The 15,701-nt window shown below is 48.5% G+C and overlaps 1 protein-coding gene across 3 annotated transcripts; it reads right to left on the minus strand.

Moving 5' to 3' along the window:
- Window positions 1–2,804: 2,804 nt before the first annotated feature.
- Window positions 2,805–15,104, minus strand: Pdcd2l (programmed cell death 2 like). 3 transcript variants are annotated; one of them, XM_055594967.1, is made up of 7 exons: window positions 14,808–15,103; window positions 14,531–14,622; window positions 14,380–14,440; window positions 11,645–12,021; window positions 9,824–9,931; window positions 7,043–7,191; window positions 2,805–2,986 (listed from the first exon to the last, which is right to left on the minus strand). In XM_055594967.1, the coding sequence occupies exons 1-7, from the start codon at window positions 14,913–14,915 to the stop codon at window positions 2,856–2,858; spliced, it is 1,026 nt and encodes a 341-aa protein (XP_055450942.1). In that variant the 5' UTR covers window positions 14,916–15,103; the 3' UTR covers window positions 2,805–2,855. The 3 variants fall into 3 exon arrangements, with proteins under 3 accessions (XP_055450942.1, XP_055450941.1, XP_055450943.1); XM_055594966.1 differs by having other exon boundaries at window positions 14,531–14,697; XM_055594968.1 differs by lacking the exon at window positions 9,824–9,931 and having other exon boundaries at window positions 14,531–14,697; window positions 14,808–15,104.
- Between the last annotated feature and the right edge of the window lie 597 nt (window positions 15,105–15,701).

Here is a 15,701-nt window from a genome sequence, read left to right on the forward strand (position 1 = left end):
TTATGCATTCACTGTGCTTCTGTTTCTCAGTTCATGTTCATAAAAAAAAAAAAAAAACAAAAAAAAAACCAACCAACCAACAAACAAAAAACAAACCAAAACTAACATAGTAACTCTGAAGACAGAAATCAGAGAAAAATGCGATTTGAACTTGTCTTTCTCTGCAGCTGACTGGCTCACCAACCACACACAGGATTCTTTAGGCTGCTACCCGGATCCGTCAAGTGTACAAAAGGCAAGAGTGCTTCACCAGGGCAGAGGTAGGCCTGTGTGGAGGTTGAGCTCTCCCCAAGAAAAGGCCCAGCTCTCAAAAGTTCCATCTGGAAGCTCAACTAATAGATACCCTTCCCAGGAGGCTGGGCATCTGCCCTGCATCACAAATACTAATAGAAATTTTGGCTGCTAAGTGCAGGAAGTGAGAGCTGCAGGATCCCTCCCGCAATGAAACAACTCTGGCCTCTCGATTCCTGTGTTTTTAACAGAGCACTAAGTGTAACTTCCTTTTTGATAATGCTAGATCTTAAATCTATGGCCTCACACACAGGGCTGCACTTACATGAGTTTATAGCAGGCTTGTTTTCTTGTATCTTGCTTTCTTCACATGTCAACTATGTCTTCTTATAGGATCACAAAAGTCCTGTCAAACCCTTTCTACATAAGTAACATCCAATACAAGTACATATAACGAAACTCAAGGATGCTTCATCATGGATGGAGAGATCGTTCAGATATGCTGTGTAAGCATGAGGCCCCAAGTTTGGTCTCAGCCCCAACAGAACAATCTGGGTGTGGTCTCTGCAGGCCTATAGCTCTGGTAGACAGAAACAGGAAGCTCACTGGGGCTCACCAGTTGCCAGATGAGCAGAAAAACATGAGCTCCAGGTTCAGGGAGAGACCGTGAATCAAACAAGACAAAGAATTAGACAAGAGGTCGTCAGCCTCTTCTGACCTTCGTGTTCACCTACATCTAAACATACACATATGAATGTTTGGTCAGCCTGGGACTATGTCTCAAAAAACTAAAAAGGGGCCAGGCATGGTGGTGCACACCTTTAATCCCAGCACTTGGGAGGCAGAGGCAGGCGGATCTCTGTGAGTTTGAGGTCAGCCTGGTCTACAGAGTGAGTCCAGGACAGCCAGGGATACACAGAGAAACCCTCAAAAAACAAAACAAAACTAAACAGAACTAAAAAGGGGTCTGAGGTTGTAGGTAAACTGGTAGAGTGTTTGCCTAGCACGCATAAGGCCCTGGGTTTGACCCCAAACCCCATAAACCAAGAATGAGAGCACATTTCTGTAAATTTGGAAGTGGAAGATTACAAGTTGAAGAGCATCATTAGCTACACAGCCAATTGGAGCTCAGCCTGTCTCAAAAAGAATAAGCAATGTAACTCATAGTGACCTGAAAAGCTGTGAATGTTCTCATTTCATTCATTCATTTGGTAGTATTAGGGAAGAAATCCTGGGCCTTGGCAACCTCTACCACTAAGCAACCACCCAGCCCAGCTAGGCCCCTGTATCAACCCTCTTAGCACCTGACTCATACATATACTTAAGCAACAGCTCTTCTGACCATCTTGACCAGAGAGGGATCTTCCTGGCCATCCAAATAAACTCAAAGTGCCACAGCTGCGGATATAACAGTCACTTTCTGTTTCAATTGGAGTAATTGGTCTAGCAGGCTGAGGCAGTCACTGTCTAGAGCACAAGCACCACAGAGTGACCCGACCAGGGGCGACTTTCTGGAAGGGCAGAGAAAGAGTCAACAGCTCTCTGTGGTGCTCTGCTCAGCCAAACTCCACTGGAGCCTCACTGACCAGAGCTTCAGTGTGCACACACCGCCTCCTTCCTTCAGAGTCTCGCCAGTTACACCAGTTAGACATCACGCTCATCAGGGTACGCTCTCACTGCATGAGGTCAAGGGCATGCTGGAACATGATTAGGAGGAATGTGCGCATACTGTGCTGTCAAGGGAAATGAAGGAGCTGGTGACATAGAAACTGAATGCAGGAAGGGGAGGTTGGGCAAGTGGGAAGCTGGTTGGTGGGCCAGGAGCCCAGAGATCCTTCTTGGGATGCCGCAGGGGCAGAGTGGGGGAGCATAGGGTAGGTCTAAGCAGGTCTTAGGGCAGGATACTCTGGAGGCCTGAGAAAGGGTGCAACAAGATACACAGGTGGGGGATGAGAAGATGCTGACTACTGCACTCAAGACAGAATGCCCACAGGGGTGTCTGCTGGATAGGGATCCTGGCCTCTAGGCCAAGAGCAAGCATTTTGTAGTTGCTACCATGCAGTCAGGAGGTGGTAGTTCAAGCCCCAGCTCAATCTCGGAAGTAAAGAAAAGAGCAATATAAAGAATAACAGTTAATAGCCGGGTGGTGGTGGTGCTGGTGTTTGATTCTAGCCCTCAGGAGGCAGAGGCAGGTAAATCTATGAGTTCAAGGCCAGTCTGGTCTACAGAGCAAGTTCCAGGACAGCCAGGGTACACAGAGAAAGGCTATCTCAAAAAAGAAAATAATAATAACAACAGTTAAAGCTGGACATGGTGGTCCTCACCTGTAATCCCTGCACTTGGGAGGCTGAGGCAGAAGGATTGCTGAATTCCAGACCAGCCACGGCTATACATAGAGACCAAGACAAAACAAAAAGAAAACCAACAATAAAGCAAACAAAAGCGTTAGTTAATAATTAACATCCTAAGAGTAAGGCAGGAGGAATGTCACAAATCCAAAACCAGCCACGGGCAAATACAGTGAGGCCTTGTCTCACAGGAAGAGAGAGGCTAAAAATGAGATAAGCACACGTATATTTCAATAGGAAATTTTGTTTTAATTTGTATAAATAAGAGGAAGTGTTTTACTTAAGTAAAAATTCATCTGGGTCTTCTTGTATAACACAAAATTCTTCCATGGGTGTTTGCTGATTCGGAGGCCAACAACTCTTCTCACACGTGTAAATGAGAATCGTTCCAAATTCCACAGTGAGACCTGAAAAAATACCATATGCTCTAGAGTCCAACAAAAAGAAAGGTAAAAGGTGCATTCATGATGAGGTGAGCACAGGAGCCTCAGAAGTTCAAGGTCATTACTGACTACACAGGGAGTTCAAGCCGGCCAGGCTACACCATGCCCCCACCTCATATAAGAAAAATAAAAGGCAGTACACACACACACGTGTGTGTGTGTGTGTGTGTGTGTGTATACAACTGCCATAAAAACTTATTTCTTTAACAAAACCAAACACCCCCTAAGAACCTCCAAGAGGGGGCTAGAGAGATAGGTCAGAGGTTAAGAGTGTTGTCTCTTCTTCCAGAGGTCCTGAGTTCACTTCTAGCAACCACATGGTGGCTCACAACCATCTATAATGTGATCTGATACCCTCTTCTGACATGGAATGTACATGCAGATAGAGCACTCCTATACATAAAAAGGAACAACAAATAAACATTAAAAAAAAAAAAAAGAACCACCAAGAGTAAATGCTCATGCTGCTCATGCCTGAAGACCTGGGGTCTCCAGAACCCACACACAAAAGCCAGGCGAACTGGGTCTGGTGGTGCAAACTTTCAATCCCAGCACTCAGAAGGCAAAGGCAGGCTAATGTTTGAGTGTGAGACCATTCCTGGTTTATAGAACGAGTTTCAGGACAGTGAAGGCTACACAGAGAAATCCTGTTTAGAGAAAACAAAACAAATGCTGGCAAGGCAAAGCCTGTAATCTTAGCGCTCCTACAGCTGGGAAGTGGAGACTGAGGCTCTCAGGCCAGCTAGCCTGAGCACGACAGCAGCAGCGAACGAGAACGAGCCCACCTCAGACACGGTGGAAGGGGAGTACCTCGACCTCTACACATGTGCCATAGTAGCACTCGAGTGCACAAACACACCAACACACAAGGGCACATATACAAACAAGTAAGAAAAAAGAATTTCAATGGGTGGTGGTGGTGCACACCTTTAACCTAGCATTCAGGAGGTAGAGGCAGGCACATCTCTGAGTTTGAGGCCAGCCTGGTCTACACAGTGAGTTCCAGGACAGCCAGGTTGCACAGGGAAACCCTCTGTCTGTGTAGTGTCTCCCCCCAAAAAAAAGACATTGAGCGGCTAGGGATGGGGCCAGGCATGGTAGGGGTAGGACAGTCTGCCCTGTACAGGGAGTTTGGGATAACCAGGGCTAATAATGAGATGTTGTCTGAAAAGGAAAAAGGAAGAAAAGGACAAAAGAGGGGGATGGAAAGATGACTCAGTGGTTAAGAGCCCTTGATGGTCTTAGAGAGGAGCTGGGTTTCCCAAAAACCACAGGATGGCTCACGGCCATGTGGAACTCCATTTTCAATGGACATGATGGCCTCTTTTGACCTCTGCAGGGACCAAGCATGTATGTGGTATACATACATACATGCAGGCCAAATACTCAGCCTTATAAGATACATCTTTAAAAAACGAAAACAAAAGAGGACTCAAGTGCCTACAATTAAAAAATGAAAAGTGGGGTCGGAGAGATGGCTCTGATTAAGAGCACTGTCCGTTCTTCCAAAGGACCAGGGTTCAATTCCCAGCACCCACGTGGCAGCTCACAACTGTCTGTAACCCCAATTCCAAGGGATCTGACATCTTCATACTAATGCACATAAAATAAAAATAAATAAACCATTAAAAAAAAAAGAAAGAAAGTAAAGTGCTGGATGGCAGTGGTACACGCCTTAATTCCAGCTGTTGGGAGGTGGAGGCAGGGGGCTTCGCTGAGTTTGAGGGCAGCCTGGTATACAGAGTGAGTTCCAGGCCAGCCAGGGCTAAAAAGAGAAGCCCTTTCTAAGAAAGCAAAAACAGCAGCAGCAGCAACAAAAGATTCTGGTCGGGGATATAGCTCAGAGGCACACCGCATAGGGAGCATGACTAAGGCTGCGGATCCCATCCCACTACTGCAAAAAATAAAAGGGAAAAAGACAACAGGAAGGGAAAATGCCGTTTTGATCCCTAGCCCTGGAAAACAGGAAGAATAAACTAAAATAAAAGACTCCACAGTAAGTCCAGGCCAGCCACAGAAGATACATGCGGTTCCAGAAAGACAAGAAGCAGCTAGGAGCGGGATGGCACCTCTGGAAGGCTCTGTGAAGCTTTCAGTGGAACCTACTGGCACAGATCCTTACACCGCCAAGGTTAGAACCCCCAACAGACCTTGACCTAACTCATCCTATCCATCTTACTGTTTCCTAGCTCAGTCATGTGGTCCTCCATGATATGTTGCCCTTAACAGAAGCCTAGCCCTTAACTTGAACAGGGTCTTTAGCTCTGCTTAGCCTGCCCAGAACTGACTATGTAGAGCAGGCTGTGCTACCCTGCTCCGCCATCCCCAGCCTCAGATATTTCTTTATAGGAATATGAACCTGAGTTTTTATGTGTATGTATGTGCACCACATGTTTGCAGGAGCCCAAGGTAGTCAGAGAGGGCATCAGATCCCTTGGAACTTGAGTGACATTGTGTGAGCTGCCTTGTATTGGAGCTGAACCAGGGCCCTCTGAAAAGCAGCAAGTCCTCTTAACCATGGAGCCACCTCTCCAGACTCCAAACTGTACGTTTCCTTAAAAAATTCTAAAAAAAAAAAAAAAAAAAAAAGACAAAAAGGTGTGTAACAAAATAATCCATTTAGAGAGAATGTATTTCTATTTAAAGTTTAAATTAAACTTAAAGCTTTGTGTTAGGCAAATGCTTACCTCTGAGCTATCTTCCTAGTCCTAACTTAACTTTATTTTGTTTGTTTTTGGTTTTGTTTTTTTTGAGACAGGATCTCTCTACATGGCCCTGGCTGTCCCAGAACTCACTCTGTAGACTAAGCTGTCTCTGCCTCCCGAGTGCTAGGATTAAATATGTTTGTGCTGCTTGACTTGTTTTTAGTTTTAACTTTATCATCCCATTGTATAAGGATTTTGCCTGCCTGTATTCCTGTATACATCTGTGCAGTGCCCGCAGAGCCTTGAAGAGGACATCAGATCCTCTGGAACCGGAGTTACCGATAGTTGTAAGCTGCCATGTGGGTGCTGGGAATTGAGCTTGGGTCCTCTGGAAGAGCAGCCGGTGCTCTTAACCACAGAGCAATCCAGCCCCAACCCAACCCTATTTTGTTCCCTTTTTGAAACAGTCTCAGTGTGTTGTCCTAGCTGTTCTCCAGCACTGTCCTGCCTCAGTTTCCCACGTGAGGAGGACCAGAAGAACGCACTTTGCCCCAGCATGTGTGCACATGTATGTGTGAGAGACAGAGACACAGACACAGAGCGAGAAAGAGAGGGGAGAGGACGCACACATGCTACATGCTCCGCGGAAGCCAGAGGACAACTTTTGGGAAGAGTTCTCTCCTTCCATGGTGGGATTCAGGGATCAAATCCAGGTTGTCAGGCTAACTCCTTTAGCCACTGAGACAGCCATCTTGCTGGCAGATAAGCAACTTGGCTAAATGACACTAAGCTTCCTTCAGTAGCACCGGGTACTGTGGCACACACCTACAATCTAGCACCCTGGAGGTAGAGGCAGGGAGAACAGATGCTCATGGTTATAGACTAGAGCTCACAGCTGGAGCACGGTACATAAAACTGTGTCTCAAAAACAGATAGAAACGCCACTAAAATCTGCCTATATAATACTGTGACAAAAATTATTAACAACAGCAGAAATGGCACAGCAGTTAAGAGAAGTTGTTTTTCTAGAGGACCCAGTTCCAAGCCCAGCTCCACAAGGCAGCTCTCATCCCTGGACCCTTAGCTTCAGGAGACTGACACGGTCTCAGGCACCAGGCATACATGTGACACACAGTCATGCAGGCGGGCAACATACTCACACACATACCCACACTAAGGGTAAATTAGGTTGCTCAGTCTCAGTTTATCAACGTGGCTACTGTTAATGATGGTGTTAGAATTCTGCAGGATGATAAATTCCTTACGATTTCTCAATTTTCTACACTGTTACATATTTAATAATTAAAGAAAGCATCTCATTCTATCCCACTCCACACTAAAGTCAGAGACAAACACTCAGTAAAGGGCTTCTTACCTAGATTATCACTGCTGAGCATGCTGACCAGTGCGGGCATCAGCTGGCACTCAAACGTCCTCACGCCTCCACAGCCGCTGCAGACTGGGATATCAGAGATGTCTGATGTGGGGCAGGCCAAAAAGAGAGGCTCTCCATTCCATGAATACCTAGACAAGGAATGCCAGACCCATGTGTCAGAGCCATGCACACAGCACCCCAGCTCCGAGGCCACTGTGCAGTCCCAGGAGCCGAACTCTCCAGCAGCAAAGGCACACAAGCAAGGCACCACCAGTGACTGTGTGGAGAACAGCAAGGGGACCGACTCGGCCGTGAAAGATGAGCTTGGGGTCACTGAACCCCTTTATGTGTTACTCTTCCCGGCGTGTTAGTTTCTAGTTCTGCTTTCCACAAACACTATTTTATTTTATTTCAGACAGGGTCTCATTATGTAGGCGCGGAGCTTACTACGTACACCAGACAGGACTGAAGAGACCTACCTGCCTAATTACTTAGTTAGCAACATGCCATGCCATCTTGCCGAAACTGTCTTGCTCCTCTTGGAGGTCTGGAAAAGTCCTCCTTGCTTGGAGGACTGAGTGGTTCCTAGATGCTTACTTCAGTCCAGGGTACAGCCTCATCCTCATGGACAGCCACCCTCCTCTGGAAGGGCCACCTACCCTAAGACTGCTCATCCAGGAGTCCCACGTGACTGTAGGTTTAGGACAATGACTATCTTCAGCCTTGAGGGGATGAGACAGGTTGGACAGGACACTGACAGGCTAGCCTTTGAGCCCTGCCCAAAGTTACTTCATACTGCATGACTCAGCTTCAGGCCAAGATGTGTGCTAGCTCCATTCTGAGTACAAACTAGAAGCAGGGTGGCTCTGCCTCACCTTGAGAGACAGATGATACCTTCCCAAAGGCAGAAAGGCTACACTCTGCACTTACTGAAGTAGGGACCACACAGACACACAGATGCACTCAAACCGTATCAGTGAAACCAGGCCCAGAAAGTCAGCCAACACCTTTGACCTGAGACCCGAAATCCTCACCTGGACCCCACAAAGAGAGCACCTGAGTGACTGTGACTGCCAGTCTGTCAATGACTACTTATTGTGTACTGCCAACTGCCCAGGGATTTAAGCTCACCTCAGCCCTGACTGCAGACATGGCCTACTGTAAGTCCCTTCTGTCCCTGTAGACCAGTCTGGTCCCTCAGCTCTATGACCTCCACAGCTTGGTGTGGTGTCTGCAAAAGCTCACCAGCTGATGTGTTAGCATCATATCTAAAATTCCCAGAACATCACTGGATCTTCATCTGCTCTCCACTCTGCCTCCAGTAAGGCTTCCTCACACCTCTGTAGCCATCGTGTGACCCAGGCAGAGACGTATGTCTATGCGTGTGGACATATGCGCCTGTAAGTGCTGTGTGATAAGGAACCTGAACATTCACATTATGATTAAGACCAGAATCAAAGAACACAAGTTCGCCAACAGCCAGCTATCAAGAAAAATTGGTATTACTTTGGCTAACTAAAGCCAGTATAATCCCCTTCTAAGTAGACTTTCAAAAAACCAAGCACGGGGTACATCTATGAAATCCCAGTATTTGGAAGGAGGATCAGAAGTTCCAGGCCAGGGCCATCAAAACAGCTCAACAAGTAAAGACACAGCATCACATCTGAGGAACTCTCTCTGTAGACCAGGCTGGCCATGAACTCAAGAGATTCGCCTGTCGCTGCCTCCTGGCATGCTCCATGACCACCTGAACTCATGGATCCTATCAATACCAAGTTCTGGTAAAGTGTGAAGAAACTAAGATTATTACACCACATAGCTTGTGGGTGAAAGGCAATATAAAGGGTAAAGACATTTCAGGAAACAGTTTGGCTACTTCTCTTAAAAAGCTGAAAGCTAGCTGGGTGGTGGTGGTGATACAGGCCTTTAATCCCAGCATTTCTGAGGCAGAGGCAGGTAGATCTCTGTGAGTTTGATGACAAACTGGTCTACAAAGCAAGTTCCAGGACAGCCAGGGCTACACAGAGAAACCCTGTCTCAAAAAACAACAATAAACAAAATAAAAACAGAAAAGAAGAAAAACAGGGGTTGGAGAGATGGCTCAGAGGTTAAGAGCACTATGTGCTCTTCCAGAGGTCCTGAGTTCAATTCCCAGCAACCACATGCTGGCTCATAACCATGTATAGTGAGATCTGATGCCCTCTTCTGGTGTGCAGGTGTATGTGCAGACAGAACATTGTATACATAATAAATAAATAAATCTTTAAAAAAGAAAGAAAAGAAAACCCACAATCAAACAAATAGCTGAAGCTGGAGCTGGAAGACAGCTCAGCTGCCGAGAACACTTGTTGCTTCTGCAAAGGGCCCAGGCTCAAGTCTCAGCACTAAGGTTCACAACCACTCATAACTCCAGTCTGCGGGATCCCATGTCTCCTTCTGTGTCTATGTGTGTCTACATACACATACATACACTGAGAGTGAGTGAATGTATATCCCTCCTGAGCCAGAGAGATAGCTCAGTGGCTAAGAATAGAGCACTCAAGCCAGTTCCCAGTGCTCACATGAACGGCTCACCACCACCTGTCTCTTCTGGATTCCATGGGCACCCATACCCACACAAGCACACACACAAATTAAAAATAATGAAAGTGAATGTCAAATGGGGTGTTTCTGAGGCCGGCCATGTGATCTCCCCGCTGTCCCCTGAGGAGTGCCTGGGACTCTAGGTGCTCGCCAGCACAAGGCTTCCAATTAGGACAGAATACAACATGTCTTCTTTACCTCAAAATCTGCTCCTGACAAACAGCAATTCTCTTCATGAACTTGTAAAACGTTTGATCTCCACTTTTCATTTTGGCTTTCTCGTACTTTTCGTCTGCATCACTAGAGCTAAACAGAGAAGCAGAGACCACGAGACCACGTGACTCTATGAATGCGTAGCCCACTAGAGCATTTCCAAGAGGAGGCAAGAGATTTCTCTTCTTCTGCTAAACGGAGAAGCAGAGACCACGAGGCCACGTGACTCTATGAATGCGTAGACCACTAGAGCATTTCCAAGAGGAGGCAAGAGATTTCTCTTCTTCCGCTATTTTGTTACTTACCGTGTTGCACGGGTTGGAGTACAGGGCCACGGCCCTGTACAGAGGTCAGGGTCAATTTTTAAGAGTTGGCTCTGGCCTTCTTTAGCGCTTGGGTTTACAGGCTCTCTAGGTCTCCTCTCTCACTGGGCCCCCAAAGCACATGCAGAAAGAGCAAAGAGCACTGCCCTCCCGTTTCCTACGCGAGGACTGAGAACCTGACAGGGTCACAGCCTTCTCTGGGGTCACAGCAGGCTCATTCGTCAAGGAGCATTCTCCCGACCCCCTGCCTCTGCTCTAAGGGTCCTGGGAAACACTGGAAAGCAGAAGACAGCACAGGATGGCTTCACAACATGGCACTTAGTGCCACTCAGGAAGACCTGAGTTCAGCCAGCCATGGTGGTGCACACCTGTTACCCCAGAACTCAGGGAGGCAGAGGCAGGCAGATCTCTGCAGGTTCAAGGTCAGCTTGCTCTACAAAGCAAGTCCAGGACAGCCAAGGTTACACAGAGAAACCCTGTCTCAAAACAAAAACAAAATAAAATGGAACAAAACAAAATGAACCCAAGTTCAATGCCCAAAACCTACACGCTGAAAAAAGAGGAAAAGCTCCTTCCTACAGGATGTCCTCTCAACTTCACACGTTCCGTGACAGCATGAGCATCTGCACTCAGAAACACATGCGAATTCCTTATCAGGACTTTTTAAAAATAAAATCAGAAGAGGGCTGAGGTGTAGCTCAGCAGGTGGACTGCTTGCCCACCACCAGGAAGCCTGGGTTCAGTTCCCAGCACTGCAGAAAACCTGACATCATTGTAATCTCAGCATGTAGAAACTAGAGTAGAAGATTAGGAAGAGTCAAGGTCATTGTTGACTACAAAGAGAGTTTAAGGCCAGCCTGATCTATGTGAGACTGTCTCAAAAAGATTCTCTCAAAAACAAGACAATTACAACAACATCAAAACACATTCCAAGTGATGCCTCAGTGGGTACAGGCACTTGCTAACCTTCCCCAGAACCCACATGGTGGAGGAAGAGAACAGACGCCTCCCATGTCTGACCTCTACATGTGCATTACCTGTGTGCCTGAACACAACAAACGCACGCAAAACTACTGCTAAAAAGTGAAAAGAGAGCAAGGGCTAAGGACAGAGCTCGGTGGCAAAACACTCATTTAACATGCTCCAGGCCCTTGGTTCGATCCTTAGCACCCCCAAACAATAGAAACCAATGAGCACACAAAAGAACAGAAAAGGGGGCTGGTGAAAGGGTGAGTGCTCTGAGGTAGCCCTGGCACCGACACCCCTGTTTACTCACCTGGGCTCTGTCCCTGAGCGCACTCGCAGCATGTCTGCAAGTTAATGGGGGCGGGCTGGCAGCCCCGGCCTGAGTCTGCTTCTCTGAGCGAAACAGAAAAGCCAGATCACATCCCTTCTCTCTAAAACTCGCCACAGGTACCAAAACAAAAGGGAACCAGCTGTGGCAGCTTCCCGCCCGCACCTAAGCTTGGTAGCAGGTTCTCACCACAGGAAAAGCAGCTGCTCCATGTCAACACCTTCTCTCTGCTGGTACTCCCGAAGAAGGCTGTGGGCATGGTCAAGATTCACAGTGTTCCTATAATCCTCCTCTTCGGCAACACAGATATAGTAGGGCTGGAACTGTGGCACTTTAGTAGGTATTGAGAGCCTTTCCCGTGAAGGGGAAGGGCGAGCAACAGCTAAAGTAGTGTCCTGGATGTGGAGAGCTTGGAGCTGCTCAGCCCAGTCGACACTTTTGCTAACATCAGAACTGGTTCTCAAGTCTGAGGTAGTTGGCACTGATGTAAATGTCTCTTCGCTGTCACTTCCCCAGTCCTGTGAGTCTTCACACCAGTTCTCAGCTTCAAGGCCACTATCCTGTTTCTAGAAGAACAGTCAATGAATACAGGCCAGTCCCACTTTGATGACTTCACCGATACCTTCAGCCTCAACACCCATCCCTGTACCTCCCCCAGGGAGCCTAGATATTAGCCCCTTCCTCTCTGGCACACTCCAATTCAACTTCCTGGATTCTAGCCACTCAAAAACATGTTAAGGCTGTGGTGCTGCATCCATTTAATCTAAGCACTTGCAAGGCAGAAGCAGATGGAGCTCTGAGAGACCTGTCTCAAAACAAACATACAAACAACAAATGCGGGGCGGAAGAGATGGCTCAGTGGTAGAAAGCGCTTGTTCTTAAGAAGTCCAAGAGGACCCAGGTTTAGGAGCTTCTGTAACTCCAGTTCTAGGGGATCCATTGCCCTCTTCTGATCTCCATGGGCAGAAGTTGTGCATGTGGTACACAAATATTCACACAGGCAAACACTAACACATAAAATGAAATAAATAATTCCCAGAACAAACAAAACCCCAAACATTAAGAGGTGACTTAAAAACTGTCTTTCTTTCTTCAGGGCAATTGGTACATGTAGGTCCAGGTGTCTTCAACCCACAATCTTTCTGTTGTGCTTTATGTACTATAGGGACTAAAAAGGAAAGAACCACATTTCCCAGACTCCTAAGCAGCTGGGAGTTTACATTACATGAATTCAGGGGTTAGTGAGTCAGGTCCGTCTAAAATCAAAGAATGAAGTGAAGAGCAATGCCATGAAGCAGGCTGGACACAGTGGCGTATATCAACCCTGGGATGCTGAGGCAGGATGATGGCTCTGAGCTTGATGTCGGCCTGGCTGACACATTTCCAAGCTAGCCGGAGCTACCGATCCACACCCCGTCTGCAAACAAGCCAAAGAGAGAGAGACAGGAGACACACACACGAGGGCTGTTGTGAAAACACAAGGAGAACAAAGCCAGCATGCCAGGCTCTGGGAGAAGGGCAGCACCCACTCCCCGCAGCACAGCTAAGCGTCCTGACTGCAGGAGGCGGCCGGGCGGACGGCTGCGACATATGCTTCCAGAAGTCGCGGCTGGGCTCCCCCACAGCCTGTCAATCTGGCCAGCAAAGATGTAAATGTCTTAGCTCGAAAGAAAGAGCTTTTCTACCACACATACACAAACGAATACGTACACTTTCCGACATCTGTTCCAATGAAAAAATCAAGTATACTACTTGTCTCAAGCGTACACTGAAAGAAAGTCACAAAATCTAGAGAGAAGGTTCAGTGATTAGGAGCACTCCCCGGGTGCTCTTCCGGAGGGCTCTGGCTCAGTCCCCAGCACCTACATCAGGCAGCTCAGGAAAATCAACCGTCCCCACAAACACCTGTGCTGACAAGCACACACGCAAGCACACATCCACGTAACAGAAAGTAATATCAAAAGTCACAAAACTGTAAGAGAAGAGGATGTGATGATTCTCGGAGACAAAAACTCATCCAGTTGCACAAGAACAAGACTTAAAAGGGCTGGAAAGATGGCTCAGTGGATAAGAGCAGTGTCTGCTCTTCCAAAGGATCTGGGTTCAATTCCCAACACCCACATGGCAGCTCACAACTGTCTGTAACTCCAGTCCCAGGGGATCTGACACCCTCACACAGACATACATGCAGATAAAACAGCAATGGACATGAAGATAATAAATACTTTAAAATACGGGCATGGAGAAAGGACTCCGCACATACATTAAGCAGCTCTCAAAACACTCAAGGGATCTGACACCCACACACTTTTTTTTTTTTTTTTTTTTTAAAGAGACCAGGTTTCTCTGGGTAGCCCTGGCTATCCTAGAACTAGCTCTGCAGATCAGGCTGGCCTCAATCAAACTCAGACCTCGTGGGTGCTGGGATTAAAGGCGTGGTGCACCATCAGCGTCTCACCTAGATTCACTTTTATGTTACCTGTAGTGTTTTTCCTGAATGTATGTCTGTGCACCACTGTGTGCCTGCTACACTGGTGAGGCCAGAAGGCTGCACCGGAAGCTGGAACTGGAGTTATAGATGATTTCAAACCGACACTTTAGTGTTGAAAATGGATCCTGGCTCCTCTGGAGGAGCAACAAGGGATCTCAGCGGCTGAACCATCTCTCCAGCCTCCAAAGGGACTCTTTTTTTTTTTTTTTTTTTAAGAAAACTGTCTAAAAGAGGGTGTGGTAATGCACAGAGGTAACCAGGGCAGCAGAGTGGGATTTAGGCCAATGAATTTCTGAGAGTTAAAGGCCGGCGTGGGCTAGAGAGGGGAGACTGTGCCTCCAACACAGAACAACAAAGGTGGTCTTAAGCGAGATGCTAGAAAAGACGCTCAAATTATAACCAAACACACGCGTGCCAATCAGGCTCGCTTTACCTCGACGCTCGGAGTGGTTTCCGGTGGCGCTTGCAGACACTGGGAGCGGTACACCTTCCAGCTGAGGGGCAAGACAGAGGCCGTGAGGGCTCCGCCCGCGACGTCCAGCCCCGGCCCGCCCCCTCCGGGCCAAGCGGACCCGCCCGCCTACCTGCGCGTCTCGCCGTTGCCGCAGCCGGGCCGGGCGCAGGCGAACACGTGCAGGAGCCGGTGGAACGGGGAGCCCTCCAGCGGGCAGTACACCTGCACGACGAGCGAGAGCCGCTGTTCGCAGCGGCCACACCGCGGCCTCGGAGCCGCAACGGCCGGTAGGGCGTCCTGGGGGGCGGGGAGGGGGCGGGCAGGCGCTCAGACCCCGGGGGCCCACTCCGCCGCCCCCCACCCCGGGGACCCCCTCCTCCGCCGCGGCCTCGCAGCCCCGCGCTCACCGGGAAGCCGCCCAGCTTGCTAGCCGTCCAGGCGGCGGGCCCCTTAGGGCAGCCGTCCACAGCGGCGTCTCGAAGCCCCAGCAGTACCCGTTTCCGGCCGGCCGCCATACCCACCGCGCTCCCACGGGACGGCGCGAGCTACGGCGGCCGACGGGGAGCGCCGTGTGCGCACGCGCGCCGCCGGCCCCGCCCCGTAGCTCCTCGGCGGACCCGACGGGGCGGGGCCTTCTAGCTGACAGGTTCCTGAGTGTGCCCTGGGCTTGAAGGCTCGGGAACCGGCGGGTTTTACTTCTGATACCCTGAGATAGGACCTACGGAAAGGTTTAACTAAAAATTGGGAACTGGAGACAGGGTAACGGAATCGGCAATCAACAAGCAACAACAACAGAAAGACCGTCCTTTTGAAAGTCACTTAAAAACCCGTGGGGAAGACGGGTGATGGGAGGCAGAGGCTGGGGGAATCTCTGTGAGTTCGAGGCCACCCTGGTCTATAAAGCAAGTCCAGGACAACCAGGGCTACACAGAGAGACCCTGTCTCAGAAAAACCAAGATTTGAGCATGTACATCGGTGGCTCATAACTGCTTGCACCTCCAGTTCAAGGGTTACCAGGAACACACATGGCGCATGTTAAAGGAGCTCTGGAGTACAGTTGGAACTCAATAGTGAAACTCAAGCCAGCCCTGGTTATGGTTTGAGATTATCTCAACGAAACAAAACCCTGCAGGCGGGACCAAATCAGCCAGTGGCCTTCAGGCAAGTGAGACGCCGTCTCAATAAATACAAATGACACCCCCAGAGAATTGCCGACTGAGGTTATCCAGTGCCCTCCACAACAACCAAGTGAAAGAGGCTGTAAATGCTATTTAAAATTTTCTAGTGGCCGGAGAGATGGC

Source organism: Psammomys obesus, unplaced genomic scaffold (genome assembly GCF_907164565.1).
Source record: "Psammomys obesus unplaced genomic scaffold, mPsaObe1.curated_primary_1811, whole genome shotgun sequence".
Classification (NCBI taxonomy): domain Eukaryota; kingdom Metazoa; phylum Chordata; class Mammalia; order Rodentia; family Muridae; genus Psammomys; species Psammomys obesus.

Coding starts and splice junctions, on each gene's coding strand:
- Pdcd2l (XM_055594966.1), bottom strand. CDS start 14,915: ATGGCGGCCGGCCGGAAACGGGTACTGCTGGGGCTTCGAGACGCCGCT. Junction 14,698..14,807: donor GCAAGCTGGGCGGCTTCCCG/GTGAGCGCGGGG, acceptor CCCGCCCCCCAG/GACGCCCTACCGGCCGTTGC. Junction 14,441..14,530: donor GGCAACGGCGAGACGCGCAG/GTAGGCGGGCGG, acceptor CTTGCCCCTCAG/CTGGAAGGTGTACCGCTCCC.